Source organism: Euprymna scolopes, chromosome 18 (genome assembly GCF_053919585.1).
Source record: "Euprymna scolopes isolate OS-2025 chromosome 18, ASM5391958v1, whole genome shotgun sequence".
NCBI classification, from domain to species: Eukaryota; Metazoa; Mollusca; class Cephalopoda; order Sepiida; family Sepiolidae; genus Euprymna; species Euprymna scolopes.
The window spans coordinates 112,384,948-112,405,670 of NC_136499.1; the positions used below are offsets into that span (position 1 = coordinate 112,384,948).

Genomic DNA, 20,723 nt, shown 5'->3' on the forward strand with positions numbered 1-20,723 from the left:
TATGTTTGTATGTATGCATGTATATTTGTATGTATGTATGTTTGCATGTATGTATGTATGTATGTATTTATGTTTACATGCGTGTATGTATGCATGTATGTATGCATGTATGTTTGTTGTTTGTATGTATGCATGTATGTTTGTATGTATGTATGTTTATGTGCATGTATGTTTGTATGTATGCATGCTTGTATGTTTGTTTGCATGTATGTTTTTATGCATGTATGTTTGTATGTATGCGTGTATGTTTGTGTGTTTGTATGTTTGTATGTATATTTGTTTGTTGTTTGCATGTATGTATGTATGCATGTATTTTTGTAGGCATGTATGTTTGTATGTATGTCACCGGCGACTAAACTGGTTCCCCCACCAGACTTGTTTGGTGAGGAGGGTGGCTAATCTCCCTGAAGGATTAAAAACAAGACCTTCCAAAGTGCGAATGAACCCTTTTTCGGGGTCAACGGCCAACTAGCACCATGTGTGTTTGTGTGTTGGGGTGGAGAGGGCTCCCATAAGCCGTGGTGAAGGCAACCTTTCTAGGAGAAGCAAATCTCTGATTTAAAAAACCATAAAGCGGGAGACCAGTACCCGCATTAAGCTGGTCTTCAGTTTAACTTGTTGCTGGCTATCTTGCTCTTGCTTGTTGCTGGATCTCAACATTTGAACCGAGAGAGAGACTTAGCTGTCGTACAAAGCTAAGACTCTGTAACATCACCTGTGTATAGATACTCCCTCAGGCATTTGTCTATATAAATGGTCCTGTGGCGATGGAAAAGTTATGACGCATGGAGGCTTGAAATGCTGGAAACATGTAATAATTGATCTCAATGACCGTCTTCAGTATCATGCCTGCGTGAGCGTGTGAACTAAGAAAAAAAAAGAAGTCATTTCTGGGCTCATGGACATTAAGTGTCTGAGGGAGTGGCACTCGTCTGAAAAGACGTTTGCAATCATCATGTATGCATGTATGTATGCATGTATGTTTGTATGCATGTGTGTATGTATGCATGTATGTCTGTATGTATGTATGTATGTATGTATGCATGCTTCCAATGATGTTGTCTTGCTCTTTGTTTTGGTTAAATGTGTCAGTTGTTTAGAAAGTGGGATTGTCTCCGTGCAAAGTCTTTCCTCGCTATAAAAAGTTTCAAGCACAGGCATTACTTGATATGCAATGGAATACACACTTTGCAATCACTGTGTATCTCGATAGCAAAAAGGCTGGCTGTAGCCTGAAACGACAAACGGACATTCAATGAGGACTGATGCTGATATGGGCGTGAATCGCAATAAAGGCTCTGGAATTTCCAGGGTCTGGCTTGGTAGGTGTTCAGGGCACCACAGTTTGAACCCGGTGATCAGTGGATGTGTTGGACTATAGAAGGTTGATAGGAGTGGCTGTCTGGCAGGTGCTGTTAGTTGCACTCATGTTTTCGTCATTTGAGCCATATATATATTAAGTAATGGCAATATTCGAGAACGAGTTGCTGCCATCATCATATTATGCTTGTTTGTATGTATGTATGTATGTATGTATGTATGTATGTATGTATGTATTTATAATTATATATTGTATACTAACAGGGGGGGGGGCTTAAATATAATATTTTAATTTGTCCAGATTTTGTATATATCATTATAGAGTCATGATTTTACAAGTAAAAAAAAGTATTTGGGTGGCATGAGCTAGAATCTAAACCGAAACTGTAGCTTTCAAAACTCATTACCACTGTACCAATGTGACACGTATATAAACCGATTAAAAATTAAAAATAAACTTAGATGAATATACAAAATATTTAACGATTTCTTTCAATTTTGACCCATTTTTGACTTCATTAAAACTATTTCAACTGATTTAAGACACATTGAAGAACAGTTTTTAAAAATCCAATCATTTGAGGACCCTAGCGCCGCTGTGAAACTTTTTAGTTTCGAAGGAGATAGTGTTTGAAAATATGGAAACCGAGAGACAGACAGATCAATAGACAGACAGGCAGACATATAGCCGTTTATAAGATATTTATTCATATACATTATAAATAATATAATATATATTTATTATATATTATTATATATATCATATATTTACAAACATATTATATATTGTATCATATATTTACACACACACACACACACACACACACACACACACACACACACACATATATATATATATATATATATATATATATATATATACTAGCAGTAGCCGCTAACCGGCGTTGCCCTGTGAATGCGTGCCCCCTCGAAAAAAATTAAAGTATGGTTGTTGTTGTTGTTGTTGTTGTTGTTGTTGCTTCTCAACCTCCTCATATTATGAACGGCTTTCGGAATAGACACCCCTAACTGCTCATATAAGAACGGCTATCGGAATGGATTCCCCCAATCTCTCCTTGCCAGGAACGGGTGGAGAGAGGTGGTGTAGAAAGGCTATTGAGCAACCCCTAGCCGTAAAAAAATAAAAGATAAAGGGAAATGAGGGAAAAAGAAAAAATTAGACGCCGTAGACATCCCGGGTGGAAATAGGCTAAAAAGGAAAAAAAAATTAATTTAGCAGTTGAAACTGTGGTAATATTGACTGATTACTTAGCGGTATCCGAAACTAGAAATAGTTTGCCTCAAATTTTTATTAAGAAGCCAGAAATTTATTTAAGAACGAGAACATCAAATCTCATCCTAAGGAAATGAAACCAAACTTATTCAGTGTATTTATTTATTTTTTTTTTTAATTACTGAAATACTTAGTTTCAATTATTTCACTTATGACCGTAACAAAAAATAAAACAAAAATAAACAAATAAAAATAAACCGAAAAAATAAACAAAAAGAAAACACCCAAAAAACAAATAAAGGGTTTTCGTTTAATTTTGATGATAAAAACAAACAAACAAAAAAGAAACAAATAAAACTGTTTGAATTCGATAAATAAATTAAAAAAAAACTGAGAAAAATCGAATAAAAAACACGAAACGTTATTCGTACTTATCGCAAGGTGTGGGTTAGGGTTAGAAGGCGTATGCTGACTTTAGACAGAGAGGGAGAGAGGGATAGTATGAGTATATAAGTTGTGACAGGCTAAGTTCGTTGTGTTTTCAATAACGAAAAACGTTATCGTATATTTATAAATAATGCCACCATGCAAAAAACAACAGCAACAAAAAAAAAACAACGAAAATAAAAGAAATGTGAATTATATTTTTGTGTTGCTACGCAGTTGTAAATGGTTTTTAGTTGGCTTAAATGTAATTGTATTTCTGTAGCGTTAAGCGAGGACACTAATGTGACGTTTTGGAAGTGGTGGTTTAATAAGGAGATTAGTTTCATTCTCGAAAAGAACAAAACATGAAATCCTATCTTGCGGAAACGAAACTTCACTTCTTCCTGCATTTATTTTTTATTCTATTTTTTTGTAATTACTGCAATACTTGGATTCAATAATTTCACTTGTACACGTAAAAATTAAAAAAAAAAAACAAAAACAAAAACAAAAAACAAATATAAATAAATCCAAAAACAAATAAGAAGGAAAACATCAAAAAACAAATAAGGGGTTTTCGTTGCTAATGAAATATAATAAATAAATAAAAAACAAAACAAAACAAAAAAACCCAAAGAAAACTGTTTGAAAGGGAAAATTAAAAAAAAAAACGAGAAACATAAAAAACAAAAACAAAAACAAAAAAAATCGCATGGATGGACAGGGAGGGAGGGAGGGGAGGGAGGGATAGTATGAGTATGTAAATTGTGACGGACTAAGTTTGTTTGGGGTTCAACAACGAAAATAATGAAACACGTTATCATCCATTTATAAATATTGACCCCGCCACCTCATTATATATTTTTTGTTGTTACGTAGTTTAGAATTGTTTTAGTTAGTTTAAATGTAATCGCATTTCTGTAACGGTAAGTGAGGACAATAATATTAAGTAGTTTCATTCTTGAATAGGAGAATGTCATGTATCAGAAATGCAGAAACATATCAGAGGAGACCTCATATTTTGTTTCGAGGAATGGAAGGTGAATGCTATGTCTATGAGTTTATGAAGGGTAAGGTTTCTAAGGTCTCAATATCAGTACCCTGTGTGTAAATGTAAGCGGTGTAGGATGGGGACGGTGGGAGGACTTAGTGATTAGGGGAAAAATTATGAACTGCTTCTTCTGTAGGTGATTGAAATGATGATGATGTCACTCCTGGGATTAAATCTAGGGTTTTATTATAACGAATGAATGTGTCAAAAATGTCGTTCTATGGTTACATAAGCTAATGGTTAATAGTATAGACGTAATAAATTTGTATGTGGCATCTATTCTTGTAAAGCTACGGTATTTTATTTCAGAGGGGGAAACTCCGACGTTTTTATTATATGTAGGGATAGGGATGCTATATTATTATATATGGGAAGTCCCCTGGGCGCGGCATTGGCCGACATTTTTGTGAGATATTATGAGTTTGCACTATTTAACAGTTTATCGAAACCATCGATATACTTTAGATACGTCGAGGACACCTTTGCAGCTTTTGATCAGAAAACGAGGCATTAGCTTTCTTCAATAAACTTAATTCCCTCCATAAATCATTAACATTTACTATGGAGGATAGGAATGACGGCTGCTTGCCCTTTCTTGATGTTTTAATTGAACGTGGTAAGAACTCTTTTCCTACGACTGTTTATCGTAAGCCGACATTTACCGGCCTCTACACAAATCGACGTTCATTCGTCCCCACTTCAAGAAAAACAGGGCTCATTCAGACATTAGTGTATAGAGCCCTAAGAATCTGTTCTTCTAGTGAACTGGATTGTGAATTAAAGAAGATTAAAGACCTTTTTATTCACAATGGTTATCCGGAGAAATTGGTGTATAATATTATTTATAATAAAGTTAAAGCTCACAATTCTCCTACAATTTTTGGTCCCTCCAAGTGTCCTGTTTATTTAAAACTCCCTAGGATTGGTGACCCTCGTCAATGTTTGGGTAGACTTGCTATCAAGTCTGTATCAAATTGTTTCCCATCTGTTGCCCTTCGCTTGGTTTATCGTGTTAAGTCTGTATTTCCCTCAGTTGTGAAGGATGGTTTGCCCTGCATCACAAATAGTAATAGTATTTATCAATTCAATTGCCAGTGCGCTGCTGTCTATGTAGGTTGAACCCGTTTAAATTTGCAGACAAATTTGTTGATAAAAGGGGCCCCTGGAGTCTTACCAATCTTATTTAAAGCGCTTTATAAGTTTTGTACCGTAAAACACTTATTTAAATTCTTTCGGACCCGGTACAACAATGAACAAATCAAAGAAATGAACAAACTATCTCGTTACAGGAGCAAAATAATATCTATAAAACTAACCATTCGTTTTCTTCACTCATGCCTTGAAGCAAGCGTCTCTTCATTTTATATTAACAAAATAATTATTTCTTCTAAGGTAACACCTAGCCTCAAAATAGAACGGGCTTTCATTCACGATGAAATAAACAGATTATGCAGACAACGTGTCTCTTATATTAATTTAAAGACTGTCTCATTTTCTCGAATTAAAAGTTTTTGTAGCTTTTATGACTTCTTTCGACTATCAAAGTATTTGGCAAACCGAGAGGATTTTTCTGGACAACATATTTCTATTACATTAAATAATCAATTGGATTTATTTGTTCGGTCTAGATTTGGACTTAACTCTAGTGCTGAAGGAAAGAATATTTTTAATTATTCAAATCTTGTCCTTTCTAAAGTTGAGACTGCAGTGTTGTCTAAGGGGTTGAATTTTTGTGTTCCCCCGACTCGTATAGACAAAGAAGAAACACTTGCAGCATTTGAAGTTTTATTTTCTCAACTTAAACACCACGATCCTCTTACACCTGAACATGTAACCACTGTGAAGGCCAGTTTGAAGGACTTGGCTCTTCGTTACTCAAATTCAAACATTGACTTTGAAGATTTTGTTTGGTCCAGCACACACTTTAAAACCATTAAAACACTTTAATCTAACAAGGATATTTATATTTGTAGACCTGACAAAGGTGCTGATGTGCTTATCTTGGACCGAGCGGACTATGTCCAGAAAATGTCAGTTATTTTGAAAGATCGTGATAAATTCCTTTGTATTGGTCCTGCCGATATTCACGATAGCACCTATAAAAATGAAGTCAAATACAGAAGCGCCTTTTCTACCTCTACAAAAAGGGTTATTTTACAAAAGATATATATAAAAAAAATAAGGCTTCTGGCTCTGAGATCTAGACTTTATGGCCTTCCTAAAATCCACAAAGAAGGTATTCCGCTTAGACCTATTTTGTCTATAGCGGGGTCTGCCCAGCACTCCTTAGCCCAATGGCTTCTAACCATTATAGAACCGGTCGAGGCTCTATACACTAAACGTTGTATTAGTGACTTATTTAGATTAGTTGATTACTTACACGAATTGCAACCTGGTGTTGAGAACAGTTTTATGTGTTCTTTCCACGTATCCAGTTTATTTACCAATGTCCCCGCTACAAGAGACTATAAATGTTTGTGCTGACTCCCTTTACAACAGTGATTTAACCCCACACCCTTCCCTAGAGATATATTTGCTGAACTCCTATTAATCTGTAATCAAGCTGTAGAATTCAGCTTTAATAATATCATCTATAGTCAGATTGTTGGGGTTCTGATGGGAAGTCCCCTGGGCCCGGCATTGGCCGACATTTTTGTGAGATATTATGAGTCTGCACTATTTAACAGTATATCGAAACCATCGATATACTTTAGATACGTTGACGACACCTTTGCAGCTTTTTGCATCAGAAAACGATGCCTTAGCTTTCTTCGATAAACTTAATTCCCTCCATAAATCATTGACATTTACTATGGAGGATGAAAATGACGGTTGCTTGCCCTTTCTTGATGTTTTAATTGAACGTGGTAAGAACTCTTTTCCTACGACTATTTATCGTAAGCCGACATTTACCGGCCTCTACACAAATCGACGTTCATTCGTCCCCACTTCAAGAAAAACAGGGCTCATTCAGACATTAGTGTATAGAGCCCTAAGAATCTGTTCTTCTAGTGAACTGGATTGTGAATTAAAGAAGATTAAAGACATTTTTATTCACAATGGTCATCCAGAGAAATTGGTTGATATTATTATTTATAATAAAGTTAAAGCTCACAATTCTCCTACAGTTTTTGGTCCCTCCAAGTGTTCTGTTTATTTAAAACTCCCTTGGATTGGTCACCCTAGTCAATGTTTGGGTAGCCTTGTTATCAAGTCTGTATCAAATTGTTTCCCATCTGTTGCTCTTCGCGGTGTTTATTGTGTTAAGTCTACATTTCCCTCAGTTATGAAGGATGGTTTGCCCTACATGACAAATAGTAATGTGATTTATCAATTCAATTGTCAGTGTGCTGCTGTCTATGTAGGTCGAACCCGTTTAAATTTGCAGACAAGAATAAACCAACATGTTCCAGCAAGCATCAAACTAGGTAAGCCTCCTCACCCCTCGTTCACCTTGGAATCTGCTATTGGTCAGCATCTCGCTGAATATCCAGCGTGTGCCAATGCATATAAAATAGACTGGTTTAGGATTTTACACTGGGCTGACTCTTCGAATCACATGAGGATTCAGGAGTCAGTCTCTATCCTCTCACACAGGCCCTCTCTCTGTCGACAGAAGGAATTCGTAAAATCTTTGGACTTATTTGGGGATATATTTTAAATTTTAACTTCCCCACACATCCCATTTTGTACATATATTTTATACAATTGTATATATTCTACAACGTATAATTCACTTGTAATTTTTTTAAATTTTCTTTTCTTTTTCTGCTCGTAATCCCATTCGCCCTTCATTTTATTATATATATATATATATATATATATATATATATATATATATATATATATATATATATAATTTTTTCTCATCCATTCGTTATAAATTTATAAGTAATCCCCACTTAAGTCTTCGCACTTGCGTGACATTTGTTCTTTTTATAGAAATTCAACGATTGACTCCGGATGAGTTTGTTGATGACAGGGGACCCTAGAGTCTTTCCGGCCTTATTTAAAGCGCTTTTGTACCATAAAACACTTATTATATATTTATATATATTATATATATTTATCCTTTTCATTTTTCATTTTTCATTTTTTCATTTTTCAATTTTTCATTTTTCATTTTTCATTTTTTATTTTTCATTTTTCAATTTCTCATTTTTCAATTTTTCATATTTCATTTTTCATATTTCATTTTTCATTTTTCAATTTTCAATTTTCATTTTTCATTTTTCAATTTTCAATTTTCATTTTTCATTTTTCAATTTTCAATTTTCATTTTTCATTTTTCATTTTTCAATTTTTCATTTTTCATTTTTCATTTTTCATTTTTCATTTTTCATATTTCATTTTTCATTTTTCAATTTTCATTTTTAATTTTTCATATTTCATTTTTCATTTTTCAATTTTTCATTTTTCATTTTTCAATTTTTCCTCACTTCATTTGCTTTGCCTGGCTACAGAAAACGGTTTTATTGTATTTTATTCACAATTTGAAGTTATTTTGGAATGTAATTTGAAGGTCATATTTTAATTTTATATAAAATATTAAAAATATAAAATCATATGTTTATTAATAAACAGATCAACCGGACCTGTATAATAATCTCTTTACTGGACTCATTATATAAACAAAGAAAAATCCAGGAAAATATGCCTACTTCGGACTGTTACCTTGTGATGTGGATTACTCAAAATGCTACCAAAGTCATTCACTTCGGATTTCACCATGCAATTCGGATGTGGAATTCTATATCGTTTTCATTAACTTCCCTTACTCTATGATATTTAAATGCTTAAAAAACTTTGTATTGTGATTTTCGATGTCTCACTGGCTTTAGCAAATAAGGTGTAAACCATTATAACTATTTGCTAATATTTTCTCCTCTGAAGAGATGGTAGACATCGAAATCCGATAGGATAAGGAGTTATAATATTTCAAATGTATTCTTTGTCTTACATAGAATAATAAATATCTTTTTGATTTGAAATTTTACCATTTCACGTCATAAATTTTTAAATTTATTGAATTACTAAAATTTGATATATTATCTTATATATATTGCATATTATATATATTACATATTATATATATTATATATTATATAAATCTATATATATTACATATTATATATATTATATATTATATAAATCTATATATATATATTACATATTATATATATTATATATTATATAAATCTATATATATATTACATATTATATAGATTATATATTATATAAATCTATATATATCACATATTATATATATTATATATTATATAAATCTATATATATTACATATTATATATATATCATATATACAATATATCATATATTTATATATATAATATATATTATACACTATATATTATATGTAGTACTGACAACATATTCAGTATTATGTTCATTATTTGTCAAATTTTTACGGTAGAAATTTTTCAATTCAATTAGTTACATGCACACATGTATACATATTTGGAGTATATTTGTGATGCAGTGTGTTTGTGAGTGTGTGTCTGTGTGTGAGAGTTCGTTCATACGAAGATACTTTATTTGCCTGGAAGTGTTCTTACATAGGTGTTGTATCATAATGCCTTCTGTGGATATCAATAATCGATAATCGAAATAATCCGATGAAAGAAAGAACAGGTGATTTTGACCAAAGATAACACCTTATACAGCCTAACGTCATAAGTGCATTTGAGAAGTTTGATTACCACACAAACCGAAAGGCCCGATATGTATAATCAACAGTATTATTTGAAATGGCAGGGGTGCGTTCGAAATGAATCTGTTTAAAGCATAATTGCACCACGATACGTGACCTCTCGATTTTCAACTTAAATTGAAGCCATTATCACCGCACAAGCACAAAGGCTCAGCATGTAAAATCAATAGTAGGTTCTTTGATACGACATGGACGCGTTCGATATGAATGTCTCCGATAAGAGCACAATTGAAAGCATGATGCTTGACTTTTGCATTTTAAACTTAATGCAAGCCATTATATATAAAAATAATTTTATAATATCAACGGAAGGTTCTCTACAGTGCAATGTAGACGACAGTGTATTGTGGAATAAGTCACCGCTGGAAGGACTGTGAAGATTCTTGCCGGTACACTACGATGGATTTCTAAACTAGATCAGGCAATCAATCGATTTGATTGAAAAATGGGCGATTTCATCGATTTCAATGACAATAAAAATATGGGAGTGTGAAACATTCGTTGATCATCATTCAATCCCGGGCAACGTCTCGTCTCCCTGTTAGCATATATATATATATATATATATATATATATATATATATATATATATATATATATATATATATATATATATATATATATATCTGGGTGGTTATTTTTGTGTATATCCGTTAGAAGTGCTGAGTGAAATTTGAAGAATAAAACATGTATAAATACATTTGAAGCCAAAACTGCAACACAATTTTTTTTTTTTTTTTATAAAATAAACAGATGTTTATTTTTAAAGAAATATATTTCGGAGTAAGACTCCTTTATCAATCGTTTTTTTTTTTCTTCTCTTCTTCCACGACATGATGTAGTGGGAGATAGTTCGATGAAAAGTCCACGTGATGTTGTTAACTGCGGGGGTTTTGTGAAGCCGGATAGGTGACGCGTGGTCGCGCATTTTGAAAATATGGGTGGTTATTTTTGTGTATATCCGTTAAAAGTGTTGAGTGAAATTTGAAAAATAAAACATGTATAAATACATTTGAAGCCAAGCAAATATATTTCTTTAAAAATAAACATCTGTTTATTTTATATATAAAAAAAAAATTCGTGTTGCAGCTTTGGCTTCAAATGTATTTATACATGTTTTATTCTTCATATATATATATATATATATATATATATATATATATATATATATATATATATATATATATATATATATGCCCTTTTTTTATTTATTTTACTTCAGTAAGTATTAAGAGATCAAGGGGCTCCCTCCTGGAGCTAACACTTGATTCTGTTATGATTTAAATTTATATCCGAGGGCTCTTTTAAGAATAGATGCTGTTCCCTTTATGGCTGATATTTGTATTTCGTTACAGCTTGGTCTTCCAGGGATCGCTTCTAAGTATTTCTGAAGGTTCTTTTTTATTAACTCAGTTGCTCCTATCACAACCGGTATAATGTTTATTTCTTTCAGAGACCATGTCGTTTTTAGATCATTTTTTAGGTCCTGATATTTTGTTATTTTTTCCCGTTCAGCTCTGTTAAGGCCAAAATCATTTGGGACTGTAACATCGATAATGAGCGCAGTTCTTTCAGGCTTGTTCCATATTACAATATCTGGCTTGATGGCCTTGTCTTTTCTGTATCTCCCCGCCTGTATGTCTTTGTCATAGAACACGGTCACTTTTCCATTTGATGTTATTGGTGGTGGTTCATGTTCCCAGATGTGTGCGTGTGTTCTATCAAACTGCATTGTTACCGCCTTTAAACTTCAACTTAAATAAACCAACTAGCCTGGGTGCCTGGCGTAGCCCGGGTGTTTGGAAATGTGCGTTGAGAAAAAAAAAGTTGTAGTAGGTAGGCAAGCTCGAATCCGTGACGCGAAGGCAGAAAAGAAAGTGGAGGTGGGTGTAAGGGTGTTAGTTGAGATAAAAAAAAAAATTTTTTTAAAGCAAAATTGCGAACACAACAAAAAAGGAAGTAGTAAGCAGGTTCGAACCCGTAACGCGCCAGAGAAAAAAGAGGTGGAAAAAAAAAAAAAAAAAAAAAAAAACGGTCGTACCGATGTGCCTACGTGGTTATGACATCACGGGCGGTCGAAATAACGTCTTTTATGCGACTTGATTTGCAAAAATGTCAGCGAAAAAAACACTCCTCCCTGTAGAAAACTATCCATTAAGGGTGAAGGAATTAATATTTTTGGCCATTTTTTTTTCGATATTTGTCGTCCGAAGGGTCGAGCTTCAAAATGATACCAATCTTGTGAAAATCCATCGCCTCTGTCAAAAGTTTTAAGCATACATACATATATACATACATACATACATGCATACATACATACATACATACAGGCGAGATTTATATTATAAATGTCTTTACTAATTACTCAATATCATGTTCATAATTTGGCAAGTTTCTCATATAATTTCAAATGAAAAACTAATTTTTTATATAATAATTCCACGTCAAATTTAAAAGAAAGAATTTATTGAAAACTAATTTTCTCTCATTTTTACATTGAAACAGGTTTACAACATTGCCAATTCGAAAAGTGTCTTAATTTTCAACAGTACCGCTTCTGCATCCGCTCCAACAATCCTAAAAATCCACAATGGCACGGTCAAGGTCACGTTTAATAGCAATGCCGTGGGTAGCAATAAAGGATTCAAGGCTGATTTTTCTGTGGGTAAGTCTCGTGCATTTTACCTCTAGTCATGTGTGTTAGTTTAAAGATCAGATATGTATGCAATCTTCCTCTTCAAATTTACATCGGAACTAGATTTTTTGTTATTCATCTCCATGTAAGCCATAAAACTCTATTACCAGATGTCACGCACAGATGTATTACTATCTATGTAATTATAAAACTCTGTGAACCGTTCGTGCGTGCTTGTTTGAATCTTGTCTTCGATGATCGGGCGATTATATATATATATATATATATATATATATATATATATATAATCTATAGTAATTATTAATATATATATATATATATAATCTATAATAACTATTAATATATATATATATATATATAATCTATAATCTATAATAACTATTAATATATATATAATCTATAATCTATAATAACTATTAATATATATATATATATATATATAATCTATAATCTATAATAACTATTAATATATATATATAATCTATAATATATAATATCTATTAATATATATATATATAATCTATAATATATAATATCTATTAATATATATATATATATAATCTATAATATATAATATCTATTAATATATATATATATATAATCTATAATATATAATATCTATTAATATATATATATATAATCTATAATATATAATATCTATTAATATATATATATATAATCTATAATATATAATATCTATTAATATATATATAATCTATAATATATAATATCTATTAATATATATATATATAATCTATAATATATAATATCTATTAATATATATATATATAATCTATAATATATAATATCTATTAATATATATATATATAATCTATAATATATAATATCTATTAATATATATATATATAATCTATAATATCTATTAATATATATATATATAATATCTAATAATATATATATATGCGACATCGTAAATACTTAAATTAATAGGCGTTATGGTGTGTGTGGCGTGATTTCTTAGTTGTTAGAGTGCTCGCCTAGCATGCAAGAGGCTCGGGTTTTAAATCTCGAGTTCGGATGAGCCTAAATGAGGGCTAAACTCGAGTCTTTAACTTCCGGTTTGTTGGGTTTCTTGGCTCTTGTGAGCTGCGACGTTATCTGGCTGTGCAAATAATTATATATTCTCTCGCATTCTGAAGATTATATACATAAATATATATATATATATATATATATATATATGTATATATATATATATATATATATATAATTTTTTTATTTTCTACGATGTGCAGCAGAATGTTTCCATCGTTATTGATCTCATCAGGCAAGAAAAAAATCTGAATAATTAAGCTTTTTTTTAATTTTAGAGAAAATATTTTGCCATGTCTAACGTATAGCATGGTTTAAAAATCTTATTATAGGAAGTATCTTCAGTTAAGAAAAGGAGAGGGGGATTTTAACAAAAAAGTTGGCGGTGGGAACGATGTATAGAGATTAAAAGGCGTGAAAGAAAGAGTGTTAGAAAAGTTTTAGAAGTTGGATGGAAGGAGGGTTCGTGTAGCTAGTTAGAGTGAGAAGGAAAAAGAAAAAAAAAACGAAGGGATAAAAATGAGATGGGGAGGGAGCTGGAGTGAGGTAAAGTATACGAGAAAGCTGGAAGAGCAATACTTCAGACAATTTGAATTAAGTAGGGGCGGGTGGCATTTATAGTTAACTAGCCTGGGAGGCTAGCGTTGCCCAGCGTTGCCCAGCGTTGCCCAGTTGTTTTGAGGTGTGTGTTGAGCAAAAAAAAAAAAATGGTAGTCGGCAGAATGGCTTGAACCCGTACCCCGAAGGAGGAAAAGAATGTGAACAAAAACGTGACGTCTTTGCTGTTGCATCCATCGTCAAACCGGAAGTAATGAAGGTTTAAATTAAGACTAGTCCATCGAAAAAAGGGGATCCCTTTCGAAAATATCGGCGAAAAAAAAGCGACATCTCCCTGTAGGAAAGTGCGCAGTTGATTGTGAAGGAATTAATGTTTTTGTCCAATTTTTCGATATTTGTCGCCCGAAGGGTCACGCCTCAAAACGATGCCGATCTCGTGAAAATCCATTGTTTCTGTCGAAAGTTTTAGGCATACATACATATATACATATATACATACATACATGCATACATATATACATATATACATACATACATAAATATATGCATACATTCATAAATACATTTAAACTGACAGGTGAGATTTTTATTATAGACTAGCGGGAGTACCCGGCGTTGCCCGGATGTTTTGAAGTGTGTGTGTGTTAGGAGGGGGGTTAGATCAAAACAACCCTGTTTTAAAAAAAACGTTGGCTGAGTGTTGGAGGTGTAAAATTTAAAAACAGTTTTAGTAGAAGGAAGGCTCGAACCCAAAACCATGACGCGAAGATGGAAACGAAAGGGGAAAAAAAACATGTCACCTAACCATATCGGCCACGAGAGAAGAGAAAGTGAAAATCGTCTTAATTTAACGTTTATAAAGTGACATTGACAGATGCGACAAAGTTAAGTCGTGTGGTGTTTGACTTTGTCAAACTAAATTTGACGCTGCATTCGCTTTATTTATACTGAAAAACGTAACGAAGACGCGGTGGTAAAAAAAAAAAAAATCTAAATAATAGTATGTAAAAGTCGGGCAAATTAAAAATAGATGTGACTCCTGGTTATAACTGGTAGATATTATTATCTAGGGGGTATATAAAAAGTTTTAAGAAGGAGTGACCCGACTGAGAAGTGGACATACAGAAAAAATGCACACACACACACACACACACACACACCACTGAATTTGAGTCAGGGCTGATCTTCCTTTAATACTACTTATGACATCAATGTCAGCCTCTATTTGGAAGCTTGTTCATTTTTTTTATTAATTTTTTTTTTTTATATATTTATTTTTAGATCCTTACGACACCTGTTTTTAAGATTAAATCTACTTTTCAGGGGCCTAATAAAACTCCCTTTTTTTATATACTTTTTGGTTATATTTTAATTAATTTTATTTTTGTTATCTTTATTGTGTCTTAATGAATTTATACATTTATTTTATGAATTTACTGTATAATATTTTATTTTAACTTTTAGTTTGTGTGTGTGTGCATGAGAATGTGTGTGTGTGCATGAGAATGTGTGTGTGTGTGTGTGTGTGTGTATGAGAATGTGTGTGAGGACACTTCTTAGCAGATTTTTATCTACAGACTTGAATTTTTGTATATAGGGTATTCAGACATGTGGAAAATTTTTTAATCGGTTTTCACCGAGGGGAAAACCCTGCTAAGGGGTAAAAATTGAAAAATCGGTGCGGGGGGGGGGTCGTCGGATATCTATCTCTTTATTAACTGTTTCACGAATGCACATGCGTGAATGGTGCACATAATACTTATGTTAAAAATAAGTAGGTTTGAAAACACTTTTTAAAGATCGTGTCAAGCTGGCCTAATAATTATCGTACTTGACTCACTGTATTTAGATTTTGGTTATTTTTGAGCATTTTTTTCTTCAAATAAGTTCGATCCTGAAAGGGTTAACAGATATTTGCAATGACGCTTTTTAGTCACTATTAACGGAAACGGTTCTTCTGCCTCGTTATGCACTTTTGAAATATTCCTGTCTTAAATTTAAGAGTTCATAAAAAGACATATAATGCGAACATTTTTTGGGGGGAGGGGGTTAAAAGAGGTGATAAATACAAACAATAATTCTTAGGTCTCGACACTTAAAATAAATCTGTGTGTACTTGCAAACATAAATTGACTTTCCCTTAAAAAAAAACAACAAAAAACCCCAGCTCTTCTAAGTTCATATATTTTACGTCCATATTTGGAGAAATCAGATTTGTACAAAGTTTATTTGATTATGTACTAGCATTTCAGCCCGGCGTTGCCCGGGTGTTTTGAGGTGTGTGCTGAGCAAAAAAAAAAAAAGGTTAATTTTTTTTAACTTTGACCCCTATTATGACCCCTTAAAATTTATTGTTTTGGGCTCAAATGAAGTTATTAAGTTAGATCCATGTCCAAGGAACCTATATCTAAAATTTCAAATGTTTAGACCAAAAATTGTAGGAGGAGTTTGGTAGAGTTCTCAAAGGTCAAATCGGTGAACTTTGACCCCTTAATCGCAAAATTTCTGCCCGAAAACCAATCACATAGATATTCCCAAATCTCAGTACCCTGTATATCAAATTTTGAGTCTGTATGCTTAAAATTGACAGAGTTATTGCGTAGGGAAATGTACACAGACACACACACACATACACAGACACTTTCACTTTTATAGATATATAGATTTATCTGTCCCTTTCCCCCCTCCATACACATTTAAATTGTTTAAATTATCTCCCCTGATGTGTCACCTTTAAAAATTAAAGATGGAAGTATTTCATAACTACTCAACGATGCAGAAGCACCAAAGGAACTTATACTTATTACTAGCAAAGATACCCACACTTCACACGGGACTTTGCTGTACACTCGGGTATCTGCTCTGCGGGTGCCCGACCATACAGCAAAGTACCGACCTTTACCTTTGACCATGACCTTCAAAAATGGTGTGTACCATCCGTAGGTTAAAGACCATCATGTCAGATTTGGTTGTGATTGTTCCAGTGGTATGTAGGAGAGTATATATACATATGCTATGACCTTGAACTTTGACCTTTACCTTCGAAAATGGTGTGCTCCATCTCCAGGTAGGGGATCATCATGATGCCAGGTCATGATTGGTCCAGTGGTGTGGGTTGTAGGAGAGTTGTACACACAGACATATATACACACATGAACGCTACTACTTTATATATACTAGCAGGACCTGTGGAAATTCCACAGGGGACTGATTCATATGCAATATATTGATGTTGGCATTTTGTAGATGTTCAGCGTAAATGGGGATGCTCTGATATTATTGTACCTATTTTGTTAAAATTGCAAAATTATTTTTCTAATCTAGCAGGGACGCCCGGCGTAGCCAGGTCATAAAATACGCTTAAATATGATATTTTAATTCTTGCAGGTTTCGTATATATTATTATAAAGTTAACGTTCTATCGATTTTTATATATTATGAAGTTGCGATTGCAAAAATAAAAAAATATATCTATATAACTTGGGTTCATCAGCTTGAATCGAAACCGAATCCCAAACTTATGAATATATGTATGTATGTATATGTATATGTAACCAAGGGCGAATGAACCCTTTTTTGGGGTCAACGGCCAACTAGCACCATGTGTGTTTGTGTGTATGTATGTGTGCATTGGGGTGGAGAAGGCTCCCGTAAGCCGTGGTGAAGGCAACCTTTCTAGGAGAAGCAAATCTCTAATTTAAAAAACCATAAAGCGGGAGACTAGTACCCGTATTAAGCTGGTCTTCAGTTTAACTTGTTGCTGACTATCTTGCTCTTGCTTGTTGCTGAATCTCAACATTTTGAACCGAGAGAGAGAGACTTAGCTGTCGTACAAAGCTAAGACTCTGTAGCATCATCTGTGTATAAATACTCCCTCACGCATTTGTCTATTAAAACGGTCCTGTGGCGATGGAAGTCATTTTGGGGCTTGTGTCTGAGGGAGTGGCACTCGTCTGACAAGATGTTGCAATCACCATGTAACCAAGACTTATGAAGAATTCTTGATGAAATTATTTAAAAAAAAAAATAGATTATTGGAGTGCCATTAGCTAAAATCGAAACCAACACTTATGAGGAATTCTTTGAAAAATTCTTTATTAAAAAAATAAATGACTTAAGTGCCATCAGCTATCATCGAAACCGAGACCAAAACTTATAAAGAATTATTGGTAAAATTATTTATTACAAGAAATAGAAGTACATAACAATTAAACGACCCGGATGTAAGCGTGACACAGAAAATAACATACACGCTATCGTATTAATATAGGGTGGGCCAAAATAAGGTTCCTATCTTTAAATTTTAATAACTTCCACAAAATAAAAGTTAAACTCACCAAACTTTATGTGTGTGTAGACTGACCCTTCCGAGATTTTTTTGAAATAAACAAAACAAATTTTGGCCCCAAAACACTTCTTAAAACTTACATGAATTTATGAATTTTTAAAAATAGGACCCTTATTTTGGCCCACCCTGGGATAGATATTTAAGTAAGGAAATATAAAATTGAAATAACAAAACTACACAGATAACTTCTGAAACCCCTCTTTTCTGTGGACCATGTAGGCAAGACCAATATGATTTTAGGTTTGAGATTTTTAATATTCAATTTGAAAATCAGCATTCTCATAAAATATAAGCAAATGTTAAGTTCAACTTTTGTAACAGTCGCTGTGCATTGTGGGAATTTTATTTTTATAACAGTTGAGGTTTCTTTAAACTATGTTGTTATAGTTAAAATGAACTTTAGACATTTGTTCATTTTTACAATATTTTAAGTACAGACAATTGAAACAAAGATGATACTGTAGCATAGTGCATATGAGCACGTGGGAAAATATCAGCAGCAGCGAAGGATTGCTGGCTTGCGAAGAGATTAGTAGCAGTAGCCAAAAAAAATGTAAATTAGGAAGTGTGCACGAGAAGAAAAAGGAGAAAAACTGCACCACATGCTTGAGGAGAAGCAAAAAGAAACGTGTGCCAGGCTTAAATGGATAGTTCGCAGCGAGAGGTTTTTAAGTGGTACGGAAAGTAACTGTGATAAAAACGTTTTGTAAAGAAAAAAAAAAAAAAGAAATCGCCGACCCGGATTTTCTTTCTTTCCAGTTTTATTTTTATGAATTAATAAAGTAAAGTGGAATGGCCACGCTTTTCTGTAGGCCCAACAAAGGTGGGTTAGTAGTGCCCACTCTACTCACATGTGGCCGGATTATCATCATTATAAACATCTGATTTTTATCATTTTTTTTTTTTTCATACGTGGACTTATGCTTTCCGTTTTTCCCCCCAGATTGTCCTGATCCAGGTTTCAACGCCAACACCGAGATAACGCCATCCAATAGCAAATGGCATTATAAGTCGAAGTTCAATGTTTCGTGCAAAGCTGGATACGGCTTTTATTACGAAGAATTCGCCACAAACAGCAGCACAGAGGAAGCGTTTGAGAGCCAAACTCCAATAGAAATGATCTGCCTTAAAGACGGAAAATGGAATGTGCAGACGATTCCGCAGTGTTCGAGTAAGTATCAAAGCATTACGAAAATGGGCACACACACACACACACACACACACACACACACACACACACACACACACACACACACATATATATAAAATAAAAATTACAATTAAATTTACCAAAATGATCCAAGATGGTAAAACTAAAGTATATCATAAATATTAAAGAATTAATATTTATAAATTAATCTCAACCAGATGTAAAAGCTCGATAAAACAAAATAGGAGATAGAGCTTATAATAAGAGCAAACAGTTAATAAAACATGTTAAAAAACACTTTGAAAAAGAGTTAAAAACATATTTAATCTGAAAAGGAAACACTTGATAAGTGGATAGTCCTTAATCCGCAGAGTTTCAAAGAAATACTTTCCTTCTCATCAGAGGGTAGGAATTAGCAAAATGCTAATTCCTATCCTCTGATGAGAAGGAAAGTATTTCTTCGAAACGCCGCGGATTAAGGACTATCCACTTATTATGTGTTTCCTTTTCAGATTAAATATGTTTTTAATTCTTTTTCAAAATGTTTTTTAACATGTTTATTAACTATTTGCTCTTATATATATATATATATATATATATATATATATATATTACATTGCATGAAAAATATAACGTGAAAAACCGCAAGGACACGATCGGTTACAAGAAAGGTTATAATAAGAGCTGTGACCACAGCATATTCTTATCATTGTTTTGGACTCTCGAGTATATATCCAACACAGTTAGACATAGTTAATCAACCGAGAACCACACCACTCTATATAAAAGCATATAAGATATCAACGGATACACACTTGAGAGTTAAAACAATGAAAAGAATATGCTGTTGTCATAGTCCTTGTTATAAACATATTTAGTCATATGGTTACAAAAAGAACAGTTCCTTGATCGAAATCCACGTCGTTAAGTTAAAAAACGCCACACGTAACCGGGCAAATTTAATCTAATAAATAGGAACTCTGAATGTGTCATAAACTCAATGAGAGGTTGTTTTTTGTTTTTTTTTACAAAGGTATCACCCCTTATCAAGGCCCAGAGACCACTCGAGAATAATGGTTAAAGCGTGTACATTGGTCAAAAGGACAATATCATAGTAATTGTTAAAAGTGTAAATTTGATAAATTGGATTAATTAAGGGGAAACGGCTCATCAAGAACTTGTTTACATTGGACTTGAAG

General features: G+C 32.9%; 1 protein-coding gene across 3 annotated transcripts in view; it reads left to right on the forward strand.

Moving 5' to 3' along the window:
* The window catches only part of LOC145297770 (uncharacterized), a 576,130-nt gene that overhangs the window by 218,234 nt on the left and 337,173 nt on the right, over nucleotides 1–20,723 (forward strand). For all 3 annotated transcript variants that reach the window (XM_080144014.1, XM_080144016.1, XM_080144015.1), the window contains exons 12-13: nucleotides 12,265–12,424; nucleotides 19,318–19,545. In XM_080144014.1, coding sequence (XP_080000140.1) covers nucleotides 12,265–12,424; nucleotides 19,318–19,545 — 388 coding nt within the window. The remainder of the gene's footprint in view (nucleotides 1–12,264; nucleotides 12,425–19,317; nucleotides 19,546–20,723) is intronic.